General features: G+C 46.5%; 1 protein-coding gene across 7 annotated transcripts in view; it reads right to left on the minus strand.

Moving 5' to 3' along the window:
- Positions 1-7,789: 7,789 nt before the first annotated feature.
- LOC129711885 (rab GTPase-activating protein 1) overlaps positions 7,790-18,297 on the minus strand; it is a 154,372-nt gene continuing 143,864 nt past the window's right edge. For all 7 annotated transcript variants that reach the window (XM_055659877.1, XM_055659881.1, XM_055659880.1 and 4 more), the window contains 4 exons: positions 17,629-17,712; positions 15,712-15,783; positions 11,214-11,411; positions 7,790-8,765 (listed from right to left, as the gene is read on the minus strand). In XM_055659877.1, the coding sequence (XP_055515852.1) occupies positions 8,643-8,765; positions 11,214-11,411; positions 15,712-15,783; positions 17,629-17,712 (477 nt within the window). In that variant the 3' untranslated portion in view covers positions 7,790-8,642. The remainder of the gene's footprint in view (positions 8,766-11,213; positions 11,412-15,711; positions 15,784-17,628; positions 17,713-18,297) is intronic.

Consider the following 18,297-nt stretch of genomic DNA (forward strand, 5'->3'; position numbering starts at 1 on the left):
TAACTGACTGGCTTCATGTTATTTCATTGCACAAGTCTCAAATGGACAGGTTTCAAAGCTCATTGGTACCAATTTTATTTAATTGCTGTTGGAATATCAAGTGTAAACCTTTGCCTCATTATCCCTAAGTTGCCAGCCGCAAACTAAGAAATGGATTGAACATGCTGCCTCTGTAAGTAAGCTCTTGTCAATCTGTAATCATGTGGGTTTGAGGTTTAGTGATGGGGTGAAGGAAAGCTACGCATTACTGGAGCACTGTTTTCATCCTCAGGATTGCCAGAACATGTGAGCCTCAGGGGAAAGTAGTTCAAGAGCCAAGCCATGACTGGTCCGATTAACAACGGTCAGATTACCCATTTTGGGGATGTTGATTGAGGCATCAAGATCCCCAATGAAAGTTCCTGAGCTGGTACAAAGCACCCCATGGAGGAGGCTACATGTGGACATCCAGTTCACTGAGTGAACAGGTGGAGATCTGGCCACCAAGACGCCTACAGTGGTTCAGCACTCCCTCAGTACTGTCCACCAACCAGGTCAGTCTTACTTTGTGGACTGGGCTTGCATCCACAATCAAACAGAGCTACCAAGTGAATCAAGGCCAACACAGCTGTCAAGCAGAGTCTTAAGAAAGGTCTCTACCCGAAACGTCACCCATTCCTTCTCTCCAGAGATGCTGCCTGTCCCGCTGAGTTACTTCAGCATTTTATGTCTATCTTCGGTTTAAACCAGCATCTGCAGTTCCTTCCTATAGTTCAACCTACCAGCTATCTAAAGAATTGCCATGATTGAATGGCGGCAAAGCTCGATGGGCCAAATGGCCTTACTCTGCTTCTAGAATTTATGAATTTATGAATTTCACCACTACATGATTTCAGTCACAAAGCATTGGAGAGAGGGCAGAAGAGGTTTCTCAGAATGCTGCCTGGATGTGAGGAGAGGTTGGACAAATTTGGATTGCTTTCTCCAGATCACCAGAGGCTGAGGGGAGATGCGCTACAAGTGTATACAATTATGAGAGGCATAGGGTAGACATCCAGAACTTCTTCCAAGGGAAATGTCAAAGGTCAGAGGTCATGGCTGGGAGATGAGAGGGGCAAAGTTCAAAGGATATGTGCGGGGTAAGTTTTTTTTACACAGAACGGCGGCGGGTTCATGGAAGTGGTGGTGGTGGAGATATGATAGTGGCGTTGAAGAGACTTTTAGATAGACACAAGGATATGTAGGGAATGGAGGGGTGGGGATTGCAAGCAGCCATGGGCTTTGTGGGCGTTAGGGTCTGTTCCTGTGCTGTACTGGTCTTTGATCTCGATCTCACGTTGACAATTTCTACTTGGGTTAAATTCCAGGATCGGGTAGGTTGCACAAGACCGACTTAGAATGTTAAACAAGCATTCATCCATGCCTGATAAACACCATTGGCCACATCATAGCCAATAACTTCAGACCATCATAGTATCAGAAATGTTATGAGACAGGAGGTTGTTTGGCCCATTGTATCTTCACTGGGCCACCTAGTCCATTTCCCACAGGTCACCGGGTCCTGTGTTGATGTGATGACAGTTTGTGTCTCCATCTCTCCCTCAGGCAGTGGGTTAACCACACACCACCGTTTAGTGCAGGGCAGCACAGTGTCCTAGCTGGTAGAGCTGCTGCCTCACAAGGAACATAAACCCAGATTAGATCCTAGCGTCGGGTCCTGTCTGCATAGACTTTACACGTTCTTCATGTGACCCTGTGGGTTTCCACCAGGTGCTGATTTCCTCCCACATCCCAAAGACGTGCGGGTTTGCTTGTTAATTGGCCTCCGTAAACTGGGAAAGTGGGATAAAAATATCCATTATAGTCCCAAAGGTCCCTATTTGTTCTCGGAACCCCTCCACCTCCCTCCCCCTCCCCAACCTTTGTTCTCTCAGTGGCCCCACGCCCACACTAGGTCTCTCTTTGTTCTTTCTCTCAGTGCCCCCCCCCCCCCCCCCCCCCCCCCCACTCGGGGTCATTCTGTTCTCGGTGGCGTGTCCTCTATTGGTTCTCACGCAGCCCGTACACGACCGCCCACTGCCGCGCCCTCGCTTGGACAGACCGGCGAGGATGATCAGAACCTTTCCGACTGCACAGTGCATCAATTTATCATCTTATTAGATTTCCAGAGAACTATCCGCTTCCATTTGATACATCTTTCTGGAAAAACCTTTGCCCAGGAGTGGCAAGAGGTACGTTAAGATCTATGTGGATTCATTGTTCCAAAGTCAGTTTGTTTGCCTAAAACAGAGATAGTTCACGGTCCTGTGAATAAAGAGAGACCGCTACACACCATGGGGCACACCAACCTAATAATACTTGTCAACTCAATGCCCAGCAACTGTCCAACAATTTCTACTTTCAAATCTAGTCACAGTGGCAGTGTTGGCCAAAGATACTAGAGCCTGCTACGATCATTGGTGTCGGCTGCTTGGTAATTCTGATGTGATTTTGCTTCAGTGGAATCAGTGACCTACAACTGAAAGATACGTTATTGTCACATGTCCCTAGGTACCGTGAAATTCTTTGTTTTGCATACAATGCACAAAGTTTGCAAATGTTAGGGCACTGACAAAGATATTTACCTGGTAGACACAAAAAGCTGCAGTAACTCAACAGGTCAGGCAGCATCTCTGGCGAACAGGAATAGGTGAAGCCCAGGTCAGAACTCTTCTTTGAAGAAAGAAATTGAGCATGGAAATCAAGGCTGGTCCTCCAGTCCTGTACTGAGGGAGGTTGCACAGCTTGGGGGACCGTTTATCAGGTGAGATGTTAAATTTAATCCGTCTCTCAGGTGAAGGTAACATCAACAATGGTGCAACTGCTTCCTTACAGCGCCAAAGACGCGGGTTCGATCTTGGTGGGCGGAAGCATCTGTTTCCATGCTGTATCTTCCAATCAATTAACCAATACCCCTAATGAACCAGCAATTGAAGTGCTCTGTGAGGTGTCAGAATCTACAAGGGAGCCACTATGTTCAAACATATATCTATATTAATACTTTATTTTGGATATCGAGAGTGCAGAACAGGCATATATTCATGTTCATATGAAACAGGAGCAGGTTTAGGCCATTCGGCCCATCAGTTGTATTATTACACATCTGGTAACATCCTCGTTGGTGAGAGGGGGGGGTGGAGGGAGTCCTTAGTACCAATAAATGATTCAGGAACTCCTTGCAAACCAAAATGTGGCTATTTTTGGTTGTAAAATGCAGGATGGGCAAGAATATGGATGAAATCTTATAGAAATTTCAAATGGAACCTGCGTCAGAATAATGTAAAAAAGGAATTCACTGATAAAACTTAAATAACATCGAAAGTTCCTAACATTGCAATCACACCAGGTGCACTCCCAATACTGGAACGCTTTCACAATGTGAATTTGAAATGTAGCTGAAATGGGGGAGAACGGTTTAACTATTAGTTCCTCTATTGTTTGGTGGAATACCCCAAACTCTTGCAATTTACTGACTCACCATCTGTGTGTTCAAATGGAGAAACAAAGCACTGGAGGAACTCAGTGGGTCGGGCAACATCCCCGGAAGGAATGGACAGACGACCTTTGGGTTGGGACCTTTCTTCAGACTTGTTTTTCAAAATTCCAGCTTCTTCTCGTCTCCATCCCCGTACTCTGGGAATGCGGAGAGCGTACATACAAGCTGAAACTGAAACTTGTGTAGAAGAGGTTACATCAATGGAGGAGGGTTTGACCTCTCTGTCAGTGTTGCCCCAATGTCTTTCCCAGGTGCTGAATGGATCACTGTGTTATAGGTCAATGGTAAACAGTGCAGCACAGGAACAGGCCCTTCGGCCCACCATGTCTGTGCTGAACATAATCCCAAATTAATCTCTTCTATTTCCAAGTGATCCATATCTATACATTCATGAAAGATACAACAAACAGGCCATTCAGCCTATCAAGTCTGTACCAGACATCAAGAACCGATTTTCACGCTTATCCTACTGGACCCATATGTATTCTCTCTACAATCCCATCAACTCTCTCTCCCAAGGCCCTAATTTCAGCACACTCGGGATAATTTACAGAGGCCAATTAATCTACCAACCTGTATGCCTCTGGGATGTGGGAGGAAACTGGTGCACCCAGAGAAAGCCAACTCCACACAGACAGCATTGGAGGTTGGGATCAAGCCCAGGTCTCTGGCGCTGTGAGGCAGCAGTTCTACCAGCTGCCCCACTGTGTTGCTCATCTTGCCATTGCGGGAGTCCTATATGCCCCCCTCCCTTCTGGATGAGGACTTGGTGTGTGCGTGTATTACATTGCCGTTAAAAACCTATCAATAACAAACATACAAAGCATGTAAGAAAATAGAAAACAATTGGGAGCTTATGAGCTAAATGCAAAATGTAAAAAGCTAAAAAAAGAAAGTAAAATAACTATAACTACAAGTATAAAATTTACCCACACCTAAATAAAGAGCCCCGAATGTGTTCACCACTGTATTAATTCTTCAGCATGAAGCAGCGGTCTTCTATAAGCAGGTTACAACTAACTACTGGCCCTGACAAACTCCACAGGGCAAATAGTCAGAACATTTTTTCCAGACTGGAAATGTCCAACACTAGAGGGCGTAGTTATAAGGTGAGATGGAGATAGTTTAATGGAGATGAGCTGGGCAAGTTTTTTTCACACATACACACACACAGGTGGGTGCCTGGAACATGCTGCCAATATGGTGGTGGCAGTGGCGGTAGATAAGACAGTGGTGTGTAGAAGGCTTTTAATTAGGCACACGGAAGCGCAAGGAAGAGAGATATGTTTCATCTACAGGCAGACGAGATCAGTTTAACTTGGCATCATGTTCTGCACATAGTGGGCCATAGGGTGTGTTCCTGTGTTGTCCCGTTCTATGTTCTATGTCCCCCACCGTGGAAATAAGGAAAGGATCATTCTCATCTTGATAGGAGCGGCGGACATGAGGAGTAGGCTGGTGGGAGCAAGACCGGTGGATTGCCTCCAGCGCCTTCTAGATCGGCTGCAGAAGGCACCCCCGGGACACACCGGTGGTCGGGCGAGGAGAGGGAAATGGGGTCACGGGCTGAGCAGGTCGAGGGCGACGGAGGGAGACACTGCAGCAGTCTGGGGCCTACCTGGGTCGGGAGCCGCTCCAGTACATCGTCAATGTGGACTTTTGCAAATGGCGCACGAATATGCCGACTCTTGCATGTGTGATCTAGGCCGGAAGCATTTCACTCTCCGAGCACATCTTAGAATAAGGGGGGGGGGGGGGGGGGGGGGCATGACAGTGGAGGAACTGCCAACTACTGCTGCCGTGTTAGTAAATAGAATTGTTTGCAGTTACACCCAATCATATTCATGCAACCTAGGTACAGTATATAGATCCGTACACCTCCCACGTGATTGGGAATACTGTCATGCCTCTTTAATATTTACTGGGGTGTATTTGTTCATTTTGTAATTCAAAGGAATCTCAATGAACTTTTTTCCAGAAATTATTACATCAGTTCCACTTCAGAGCTCGCACAGATTCAGAATCAAGGGACAGAGTTGAGAAGCAAAATGATTTGACTCCGTACACTTTGCTCACCCAATAAACAAATGTTTTATTTGCAATGATCAAACTTAGCAAATATTTAACAAGATAGTCCAAGAACCTGGAAAATGGAAAAAGATTTATCCCAAGACTTCCACTGAGTGATTGATTCATTTGCCATGGATTCTCCCAACATCATTTCAGATCAGCCACGCCCTGAACGTCTTGGGAACGGCGGTCCGGACACGAAGGCTCTGGAGAATGAGGAGACTCCCGCTATCCCGCCATTGAGAAGGTTCACACACAAATGACCCAGGACATTCACATTTCCTCAACCCTCAGCAAGCAAATACAATCTCTCTCTTCAACACTCTGACTCTCTTCCTCTTTGCGAAAGACCATATTATCCTGTAAACCTGGCCACGAGTTTGAGAGGCAGCTGCCACACTCAAATCATGTTTTGTTTCACATTTCCCCTGCTGAGGCCAAGCCTGTAATTTAGAGATTTTGTGGAAAAACAATGGTAAAAACATTCCATTACCACTGGGGACTTCATAATGCTGCTGACATCGGGTGAAATGCAGACTGCAAAACTGAGAGGAAAAAAAGTCCACAAGTGCAGTTTTTAAAACCACGTTGTGTGTAATGAGCATTAATGATAATGACTGACAATTTTTTCCACACTAGTTTTCCCAGTTGATTTTTCCCTTTGTTTAACTGGGTACTGTACATCTCAGCCTTTCCCTCTGTGGGTTGCAGGTAATTTTGGTGCAAGCTCCACTGGTAAGATGGTCATAAACCTGCGTGTGGGATACAGCTTGTTCCAGGCCAGTGCTTTCTCAACTAAGGTGGGTTGGAAGATGGGGACGAGTTTATGGTGTACGAGTGCAAGAGAAGCCCAAACACCATCTTGAAGCCACGACCAAGAGAGCACACCAACGCCTCTACTTTCTCAGAAGACAAAGGAGGTTTGGCAAGTCACCTTACATGCATGTGTTCCCCTTTGCTTTAGATACTAAAGCTATGGTCTGCTTGGGATAGAAACATTTTATTTTCACACGCGCTGATGAAGTGAATCTATGCATACACTACGTGGAACAATACAAAGTTAGAAGTGAGTAATTGTGTAACATGACAACAACTCGACAAATGACGTGGTATTTTATGAAGGCGTTGATTGCTCAGAGGTCACACGCAGAAATGCCGGGCGGTTGTGAAATAACCACGCCACACATGGGCTACATCCCAGACAGTGAACTCCTGATCACTGATGAGCCGTTTGCCAATTGCCAGCACGGCTTGCATTCTCCTTCCACCACAGCGAGCCTTCATTCTATCATTAGGTCCTAAGGCCCAGCTTTGGTCACCCTGCTATAGTAATGATGCCATTAAGCTTCAAAAAATGCAGCAAAGATTTACGAGGATGTTGCCGAGACATAAGGCATGGAGGGAGGGCGAGTAGGATAAGACTTTATTCCACATAGTACAGGAGGGGTTGATGTTGTAGAAGTGTATAAAATCACGAGGGGAATATATTGGGTGAATGCAGAGTATTTTAGGCAGGGAAGTGGATTCAAGATCTAAAAGGCATAGGTCTAAGGTGAGGCCCGAAAAACAAGAGGAATCAGAGTGTAACTTTATCACACAGATGGAGGAAGTTGTTGAGGCAATATTTAAAAGACATTTTAAAGGGCGAAACGATGGCGCAGTGGTAGAGTGGCTGTCTCACAGTGCCAGAGACCCGGGTTCAATCCCGACTATGGATGCTGTCTGTACGGAGTTTGTACGTTCTCCGTGACTGCGTGGGTTTTCTCTCAGATCTTCGGTTTCCTCCCACACTCCAAAGATGTACAAGTTTGTAGGTTAATTGGCCTGGTATAAATGTAAAATCTCCGCGCTGTAACTCTAAAACCAGTTGGACAAGTATATGGAGAGGAAAGGTTTAGAGGGATATGGGCCAAAATGGGCAGAAACTTGCGTAGATGTGGCATCTTGGTCGGCATGGACGAGTTGGGACGATGGGTCTGTCTCCGTGCTGTACGACTCTCGATTCCGCACGCTCTTAGCCTCAAGCACGTGTCTGTCTTTGAACAATCACCATGTAAAACACAATTATGTAGCTGACTTACACGTACACCCAACCTGCCGCGCCACAAGACAACCTTTGAGACTGGGCCATACGCCAGTGAGCCATTTACATCTGGTAGCACTAACTCGTAGCATAACGAAGGACAACATGGGAATCAAAGGTGGTAGATTTTCCAGTATATATTTCAATGCATGAAGTATACACAGTGCACCCTAATTACGGTATTCTAATACAATGTCCACATTTAATGTTGAGGAGATCACAACACATTTGGCATCAGACAAATAGGACAGTGGTATGACACTAAGGACAAAGCACTAGCACGTTTGTGCTAAAATATTACACCAGGCAGCATTGGGACACCAAAAACAAAGCAGAATTAAAAAATAACCAAACTTGAGTCACGTTTATGTACAACCCAGTGCCTCTCAGACACACGCAGTCCATGTGTCTAACAGCAGAACACAAACCATTATAAATAGGTACATTTAAGGTGCAAAGGCCTCCATTCTACAGACACCCCACTAGAAACCCGGCGAGTGTTAAAAACTAGGTTAACTTCAGCGTCTCCGCAGAACTGTGATTTCTTTGCTTACTTACCAACTTTGATTTCAAACCGATCACAAATAAATTGATATCAAAAGGAGTACGCAGACGATGCAAAATCAAAACCGGTTTCAAGTTAACGGTTAGTTTATTTTTTTGTCTCTGTACTTAAGTTTGACTTTGACTGTGCAAGGTCTCAGAAGAGGAGGGCGGCCTCGTGTGCGAGGACAGCAGAAGAGAGCCAAAGTTACCGGAAAAGGGGCCTCGCGTGTGTTAAACATCAGCAGTATAAAGACCATTCTAAAGGTAAAAGCCATTTCTTGTGGTATTTGTTGGGGTGGGGATCTGTTAACCATGTTAATCCACAGGCTGGGCACGCAAGAATACACAGCCTGATCCCCTAATATGTAACAGACGTGAGTGCTATTTGACCAGCATTGTCCTCCTTTCCACATCCGCCCGCTGACTTCCTTACGAGGTCTCCTTGCCCTGGACACCCGTGGCTGTTTTAATGGAGCTTATCGTTCGGTTGAACCAGGTCTTCTTTGCCGCCTGCACCTCGTTCAACGCCAGTCCCAAGTGGTGCTCCAAGTCCTGGAAACAAAGTGGAAGGGTTACAACACTGGCCCTCTCAACCTGTAGTCTGCCACTGCACGGCTTTGCATGCGCTGATTGAGAAATAGCAACAACCATCCCGCGAGTCCTTTTCACGGAGGGAAATGGCCCCACGACATTAGCAAATTCACATGGAAAACAGAGTCAGATGAGGCCCAACAAGTGACTGGTGTCTGGTCAGGACAAGGGAAGAAATCCCCATAAAAAATGTTTCACTAGTGAACGAGCACGGTTGCGGATCATGCCGTTCGATCTGCCAGTTCCAGCATCCTGCCCAATTCTAACTCCCTTGACCGCACAGACCTATCGTTCTCAACTCTTGAGTAAAAAGTCCCTGCGGTTCACTGCCTAGGAGGGCAAGAAATATTTCCCCCTCTCCTGTATGCTCACTTTTACGCTGAGACTGCAGGTTCTGGTGAAACTAGAGAATGCTTTTGCCCTTAAGGAACATTAGGAAAGATTTCCATTCGGGGAGGCAGGCTTTGGTACAAGTAGGCATGGAACGAGAATTTTAACATGTACTTCAACCTGACAAAATAACGACCCAGCTATCAAACTACTGTTTTAAGACAACATTTTCACACATGCTTAGACTCGTTATTATTGCACTTATCACTCTCCCTGCTGGCACAGACTGTATTTTAATGTTTAACTTGCATCACCTTGCTCACTTTTTGCTCCCTTAGCAATCCCCGTCTACTGATACCCTCCTCCGCCTAGCGGAGCTGGTCCTTACCCTTAATAACTTTTCGTTTGACCTCCCATTTCCTCCAAATACAAGGCGTAGCTATGGGCACGAGCATGGGCCCTAGCTATGCCTGCCTCTTTGTAGGGTACGTCGAATAATCCTTGCTCGAGCCGTACAGTGGCCCCATCCCCGACCTCTACCTCCGCTACAGCGACGATTGCTTTGGTGCTACCTCCTGCACCCACACAGAACTCACTGACTTCATCGATTTCACCACTAACTTCCATCCGGTACTCAAATACACCTGGACTATTTCCGACATTTCCCTACCATTTCTTGACCTTACTATCTCCATCGCAGGTGATAGACTCCTGACCGACATCCACTATAACCCCACTGACTCCCATGGCTATGTGGACTACACTTCTTCCCACCCTGCTTCCTGTAAGGACTCTATCCGCTACTCCCAATTCCTCTGTCTACGCCGCATCTGCTCCCAGGATGAGGGGTTCCACACCAGGGCATCGGAGATGTCCTCATTCTTTAGGGAACGGGGGTTCCCCTCTGCTACTATAGATGAGGCTCTCACCAGGGTCTCTTCTATACCCTGTGACTCTACTCTCACCCTCCATCCCCCCACTCGTAAGGGCAGAGTCCCCCTTGTCCTCACCTACCACCCTACCAGCCGTCACATACAACAAATAATCCTCCGACATTTTCACCACCTCCAACGTGATCCCACCACTTGCCACATCTTCCCACCTCTCCCCTGTCTGCTTTATGCAGAGACCGCTCCCTCTGTAACTCCCTGGTCAATTTGTCCCTCCCCCCCCCTCCGAAACACCCCGTCTCCGGGCACTTTCTCTTGCAACCGCAGGAAATGCTACACTTGTCGCTTTACCTCCCCCCTTGATTCCATTCAAGGACCCAAGCAGTCTTTCCAGATGCGGCAGAGGTTCACCTGCACCTCCTCCAACCTCATCTATTGCACCCGCTGCTCTAGATGTCAGCTGCTCTACATCGGTGAGACCAAGCACAGGCTTGGCGATCGCTTCGCCCAACACCTCCACTCGGTTTACAATAACCAACCTGATCTCCCGGTGGCTCAGCACTTCAACTCCCCCTCCCATTCCGAATCCAAGCTTTCTGTCCTAAGCCTCCTCTATGGCCAGAGTGAGTCCCTCCACAAATTGGAGGAACAGCACCTCATATTTCGTTTGGGTAGTTTAAACCCTAGCGGTATGAACATTGACTTCTCTAATTTCAGGTAGTCCCTGCTTGCTCCTCCCCTTCTCAGCTCTCCCTCAGCCCTCTGGCTCCACCTCTTCCTTTCTTTTTCCCGCCCCCCCCCCACCCTCCGTCACATCAGTCTGAAGAATGGTTTTGACCCGAAACGTTAGCCATTTCCTTCGCTCCATAGATGCTGCCTCATCCGCCGAGTTTCTCCAGCATTTTTGTCTACCTTCCCTTTTTAACTAGGTCAGCACTTGCAAGATAGCCACACATGATTCATGCATCTCAACACAAGGCAGCTTGGACATGTTGTCGATTCATTCAACATTTCGTTCACAATTCCCCTTACCATCTCCCAAGTTAACATCACGTTCAAGCAAAATAAAAGCACCAATGGTTCATAAGCAAGACTTTCTTTGGAGGGAGACTCCAGCTTTACCAGTGCATCAGTAGCCCGTGAGTTATTTGTTCAAACAGGCTGATGGCGTTCACCCTGACACACCCACCTGTATTTTACACTCTGCCTCCACCAGCTGCAGTTTGGTCTGAGCCAACTCCAGCTCCATTTCCCTCAACTGGTGCTTCAGTAACTCCTTCTCTTTATCTTGATATTCCTCAGAGATATCCTTGGAAGTGCTGACAATTTTAAGTGTCCCCTCCTTGCTGAAGAGTTCTCGGCAACGATCACAGCCTTCAACTTTCCCCTGAAGAGGGAGAGAGGGAGGGGGAGAAGGGGAGAGGGAGAGGCGGAGGGAGAGATTAGCCAGTGCCTTCCTAATGAAAACATTTCTGATGTGGAGATAAAAAAAACTTCAATTACAGTTAAAGTTATATGCTCCATACCTAATGGCACCTTACAATTCCCCCCTGCAATGTTAATATAATGTTCTATGAAGTAAGTAAGTTTATTGGCCAAGTATTCACATACAAGGACTTTGCCTTGGTGCTCCACCCACAAGTAACAACATGACATGCAGTGACAGTCACGAATGACTCAGAAAACACTAAACATTAATAATAATAAAACATTAATGATAAAACACCATTGATCAAGCATGTGAACCAACAAAATACCAGATCAAAGGGAGGCTACAGGTTTTTGGCTGTTGAGTAGAGCAACTACTCGTGGATAAAAACTGTTTTTATGTCTGGCTGTGGCAGCTTTGACAGTCTGGAGTCGCCTTCCAGAGGGAAGTGATTCAAAGAGTTTGTGGCCAGGGTGAGAGGGGTCAGATATGATCTTACCCACTCGCTTCCTGGCCCTTGCAGTGTACAGTTCATCAATGGAGGGAAGGTTGCAGCCAATAACCTTCTCAGCTGATCGGACGATTCATTGCAGCCTCCAGGTGTCGTGCTTGGTGGCTGAGCCAAACCAGACCATGATGGAGAAAGTGAGAACAGACTCTACGATGGCCGTGTAGAATTGGACCATCATTGCCTGTGGCAGGTTGTGTTTCCTCAGCTGCCATAGGAAGTACATCCTCTGTTGTGCCTTTTTGACTATGGAGTCGATGGTAACCCAACTTAATGTCCTTGGAGATGATGGTTCCCAGGAACTTAAAGGACTCCACAGATGTGACTGTGGTGTTGTTGATGGTGAGTGGGGTGGGAGGGGGAGCTCTCTTAAAGTCTAGAATCAATTCCACCGTCTTAAGAGCATTGAGCTCCAGGTTGTTGCGATGGCACCAGGACGCCAGCTGTGACACTTCCTGTCTGTAGGCAGATTCCTCCCCATCCAGGATCAGTCCAATCAGGGTTTAAGAAGGAACTGCAGATGCTGGAGAATCGAAGGTTACACAAAAAGCTGGAGAAACTCAGCGGGTGCAGCAGCATCTATGGAGCTCAGTCCAATCAGGGTTGTGTCGACTGCAAACTTGAGAAGCTTGACAGAGGTGTCGGTGGAGGTGCAGTTGTTGGTGTAGAGAGAGTAGAGGAAAGAGTATGCAGCCTTACGGTGCTCCTATGCTGAGCGTTTGCAGGTCCGAGATGTACTTTCCCAGCCTCACATGCTGCTTCCTGTCTGTCAGGAAGCTGGTGATCCACCGACAGAGGGGTTCAGGCACAGTCAATTCAGAAAGTTTGGAGTGTAGTAGCTCTGGCACAATGGTGTTGAATGCAGAGCTAAAAATAACAAACAGGATCCTCGCATAGGTCCCCTGGCGGTCTAAGTACTGTAGGATGAAGTGCAGGCTGCAAACTGCAGAGGGTCCAGCAGGGGGATCGTGATATTTTTCAGCTTGGCCAGCACAAGCCTTTTGTGTGTCTTCATGATCACAGAGGTCAGTGCGACAGGCCTGTAGTCATTAAGACCAGTAATCCATGCCTTTTTGGGTAGTGGGACAATAGTGGAGGCTTTGAAGCAGGCAGGGACTGTACATGTTTGCCGGGACTGGTTAAAACATGTCTGTGTAGTTGTTTGGCACAGAGCTTGAGAATAGAGCGGGAAACATTGTCAGGTACTAGAGATTTCCGGCTTTCCTGTCTTCTGAAAAACCTCTCCACCTCCTCTATTTGTATTGTTGATGAAGTGATGTTGTTCAGCAAGGAGGGTGTGGGTAATTGGGTGTGAAGTGGTGATTGGAGGGGGGTGCGTGTAGAAGGGCCCTGTGTTTGCAGACTGAGGTCAGGCTGTGTGTGGGTTTGAAGTGTTGGCTGGGGTGGGAAATGGTCCAGTCTATTCATACTGGAGTCTTGCCTTAAGTAGGTGTGAAGTGGTGAATGGGAAGAATGTTATAAACCTACTGCATTTAATGAGTAACCACCATCTTATTGAAAACAGAAGAACAAATACCCCGACCATGAAGTCTCCAGTTCAGATTCAGATTCAGATTCAATTTTAATTGTCATTGTCAGTGTACAGTACAGAGACAACGAAATGCATTAGACAACGAAATGCATTTGACATCATCACAATGTCAGTTGACTGACATCATCACGATGATCACATATCAAGTAAAACCGGTTTAGTTTAGTTTAGAGATACTGCGCGGAAACAAACCCTTCAGCCCACTAAGTCTGCGCTGACCAGTGATCCCCACACGCTAAGCACCATCTTACACGCACTAGGGAACAATTTACAATTTTACCTAGCCAATTAACCTCCAAACCTGTATGTCTTTGGAGTGTGGGAGGAAACCGGAGCACCAAGAGAATAACCACGCAGGTAACGGGGAGATCGTACATACTCCATTCAGACAACACACGTAGTCAGGATCGAACCCGGGTCTCAGGCAGTGTAAGGCAGCAACTCTACTGCTGCGCCACCGTGCCGCCCCTTCGTGAAGTTAAATGAGTTGCTGCTCCTTGAGTTTCCATTGGGCTTCGTTCGTATCGTTCGCCAGAGGCTAAAGACGGGTGGTGGGGATGGAGCCCAGAGTCACCCTTGCTGACTGAATGGAGGTATTGAGCCAAGTGGTAACGGATGCTGCATGCGTTCTCCAGCTGCCGGGGAGATCACACTGGGAACATCATGCACAGTATAATAAATTGGGAGAAATGCAATCGAATCACTCACCTCACCTGGGTGCCTGGATGGTGGGAGGGGCAGAGATGAGAGGATGAGTTTATCTACTGGGATTGCACAGATAGGTGTCGTGAGAAGGGAAATAGTTGGTGAAGATGAAAGAATGGATTCAGATGTCGCAGAAGAAATGGTCACTTAGCAAAGCTGAAAGGGGAAGATGGGGCAAAGAGTGACTATTTGGGTAATCGTGTGAATGTTGCATTTCAAAATAGAAAAGGCAATTCAGTGTGTATATCTTTCATTCATTTGTTCTATATCCCACTATATCACAGTCTCTATCTTTCATTTCCTTTTCCCCCAACTCCCAGTCTGAAGAAGGGTCTCGACCCAAAACGTCACCTATTCCTTTTCTCCAGAGATGCTGTCTGACCGGCTGAGTTTCTCCAGCATTTTGTGTCTATCTTCGGTTTAAACCAGCATCTGCAGTTCCTTCCTACACATGTCTATCGTCGGATTCCCCCGACTGGATCCAACACTGGCTTACTCATAAGATGGAAGAAGGTTTTTGTGGAAGGGTGTAATTCTGACTGGAGCTCTGTGACGAGTGGGGTTCCACAGGGATCTGTGCTGGGACCTCTGCTGTTTGTGATTTACATGAATGATTTGAACGAAAATGTCGATGGGTTGGTTAGTACGTTAGCAGACAACACCAACATTGGTGGAGATGTGAACTGTGCGGAATGCACACCTGCAGCTCTGATGATTCCAAATCAGCAAGTTGTCTGGGCTCTCACATTGTTTAGCTGTGAAGCTTGCAGACAATACAAACACAGGCTGTGTGGGTAACCACGATGAGAAAAGCATTGAACTGCAGGAAGATACAGATGTTACCGAAGCCAATTCATGCAAAATCATGAGAGGAATAGATCGGGTAGATGCACAGTCTTTTGCCCAGAGTAGGGGAATCGAAGATCAGAGGACATAGGTTCAAGGTGAAGGGGAAAATATTTAATAAGAACCCGAGGGGTAACTTTTTCACACAAAGGGTGGTGGGTGTATGGAACAAAGTGCCAGAGGAGGTAGTTGAGGCTGTGACTATTCCAACATTTAAGAAACAGTTAGACAGGCCCATGGATAGGACAGGTCTCGAGGAACATGGAGCAAGCGCAGGCAAGTGGGACTAGGGTAGCTGGGACATTGTTGGCTGGTGTCGGTGAGTTGGGCCAAAGGGCCTGTTTCTACGACTCTATGCGTCTCCAATAACAAAGCATTCTATCAGATCTAAAACGATTAACGATGTCAAAACACAAAAAATTCAAAATAATTAAATCCCGAAGATACTGTAAACAGGTTTGGTGGCATCCATGGAGGTAGAAACATTTCAGGTCCAGGACGCTAGCCGTTTCACCTTGCACAGATGCTGACTGGCCTGCTGTGTGTTTCCAACCATTTTCAGTTTCCAATTAACATCTCCAGTACCTGCAATGGTTTTGTTTTTCAATATTTAACCCCCACCCTGGTCAGACTGATCAGTGACTCACCCGAATTTGATCCAGGTCGGCTTTATTTCCTATCTGTTGCCGTTCCAGTCTCTTACTCAGCTGAGAACAGATCTAAAAAGACAAAGCCTTTAAATATGCAGAAAATCCACATGCCACAATTTGCAAAGTAGGATTAAAATAAACGCCCACCCGCACCGGATGCAATGATAATCAAAAGAAATGCTCTTGAAAGACTTTCCTATTTATACAAGCACCAGATGCACAGTCCGTTGCTGAATTTGCACTTTTAATGTTGAAAATGATGAGAGAACAGAAAGATAAGGTGGGAAACCAGTGCTCGGAGCTTTCTAGTGGCAGGGAGATTAACTGCAGCTCCAGTGAACTGAACAACACAAAGCAAACTCTTCACTCAGCATTTCACAGAAGGGAAGATTAGGACACAAGTCTATCGCAGGTTTAAAACCAAACAAAGGAAAGCTTAATAACTCAAAGGAAGGCCTGAGAAAGAGCAGCAGAGGTTTCCGGAGACACTCATTTAATTGGCTAGTTGCCAACTGCATGGTGTTTGAAGGGATCATGTGATCATTTACAAAACAAAGCTTAAGGCTAAAAGGGCAGGAGTGGATTATTGCCCAAGGGGACAGTGATGGGTTTCGATATGGCTTCACTCAGTCACCTCAAAAGCAATCAGAGCTTAGGACTGCAGCCACAGAGGGGACACGTCGGGGTAGATGCCTTCTTTCCCCAAAAATGGGGAATAGATTTGGGAGGCACGGTGGCGGGGTCGCTGATCGGCGTTGAATCGGTGGGCCACGCTGCATCTCTAAACTAAACTAAAGACATTTTCCTCCTAGTCATTTGGCAAATACACTTATTTTTCCTTAGATCATCCAACATGGGCCTTGAGGCCAGTGAGTCTATGCAGGACCCGGGGAATCACATCTATTCCATTCCCCTTTGTATCTCCTTGTAGATCATTCCCTCACCCGAACCATTGACCAGCCACAGGGATCATTTACAGCGGCCAGTAATCCTACTAACCAGCGCATCTTTTGGAACTGGAAGAACACCAGAGACCAGGGGATGCTTATGTGGTCACAGGGATTACATGCAAAGAGCACAGAGGCAGCACCAGTGTCTGAATTAAAACAAGGTTGCAGGAGCTGTGGGGCAGCTGCACCTCGCGTAACACTACTGTGACATTTGTGAAGCCTTTAAATAAAACTTGGGAGGGTTAACAAATAAAACGTTACACCATATCACTACAGGTAACATTAAAGTTGGTGAAAAGTATGTTTTAAAGAGCATCTTAGATGGTCCTTGCGCAAGAAAGCACAATATTAGGACAGGAGTAGGCCACGCCGCCCCTCAAACTGCTCACTTCCAGTGCTGGTAACTGGGTGAGCAGTGGATTGAAGATGCGACGGCAAGGTAGCCTTGCTCAGCGAAATAGAAAGTATTCCTGGACAATGAGCTAGCAGTGACCATTACACTCAGTCTCATTTTCTTACACAAACTATCAGTTAACGTTAACTTTGAAACTTAGTAGTGGAATATAAATGCATGTCTCCTGGATTAGACCATCATCACAACACCATCAGAGCTGGTTATATATAACCAGCGAGGCAGATGGGTCTAAACCAACACACTCCACTTTTCCCCTGAAATATGCCAAGCAGAGAGAAGCGGGATATAAATTAGAAAACTGTGGAGGAAATCAGGAAAACCGGTCCGATGAATATTCCAGGTATCAGATCATTGTACTTCAAATTTCTAATGGAACTGTTGCATAATTCTACTATTTCACATTTTGTATTTCACAATTTCTTTCAGATCATGCTGAAATGTCTTGCCCATCATTGGCTTCTGAGCAAGCACACCAACTAAGCCACAACGCTCGGCAGCACCGATTTGTACAGACAGCCCTCAACCCGAAAAACAACTGCAGTTACAGACCTGCTTGTAATCACTGATGATGGAGCTGTTCTTCTTTATTTCCAATTCTGCTTTGTCCAGTTCTCTTCGGCACATCTCCTTCAGCTGTGAAAAGCAGAGCCAGGCATTGCATTGAAAGCACAGACACAACTGAAGCTGCTCTAGCGCGACACTCAGTTTAAAAACTTCTAACATGCATTCAGCAACGTGAATCTCTGCTGGTACCTAGTGTGGCAGCAGGGTTCCCCTCCCGGTCCCACACTGGACTGGCTGAAACGACATCAACATCGGTAGTATTGTGCCTTCATCATGGATTACCGAGGTTCAAGGCAGGGACATGGAGGCTTTGGAGAAGGTGCAGAAGAGGTTTGCCAGAATGTTGCCAGGATTAGGTGGCATTAGCTATAAGGAGAGGTTGGACAAAGTTGGACTGGTTTTTTTCTGGGGCATCAGAGGCTAACAGAAGTGTATAAAATTATTAGAAGCATAGATAGGGTCGACAGTCAGATCCTTTTCTCCCCAGAGTGCAAATGTCAAAGATCAGAGGCATAGCTTTAGGGTGAGAGGGGCAGGGTTTAATGGAGATATGCAGGGTAAGTATTTTGGTTTGCACAGAGTGGTGGGTCGTGGCACGTGTTGCCAGGGGTGGTGGCGGAGGCTGAGGCAGAGGCCATGGCACTGTGTCAGACA

The sequence above is a fragment of the Leucoraja erinacea genome, chromosome 31, assembly GCF_028641065.1.
Source record: "Leucoraja erinacea ecotype New England chromosome 31, Leri_hhj_1, whole genome shotgun sequence".
Lineage (NCBI taxonomy): Eukaryota > Metazoa > Chordata > Chondrichthyes > Rajiformes > Rajidae > Leucoraja > Leucoraja erinaceus.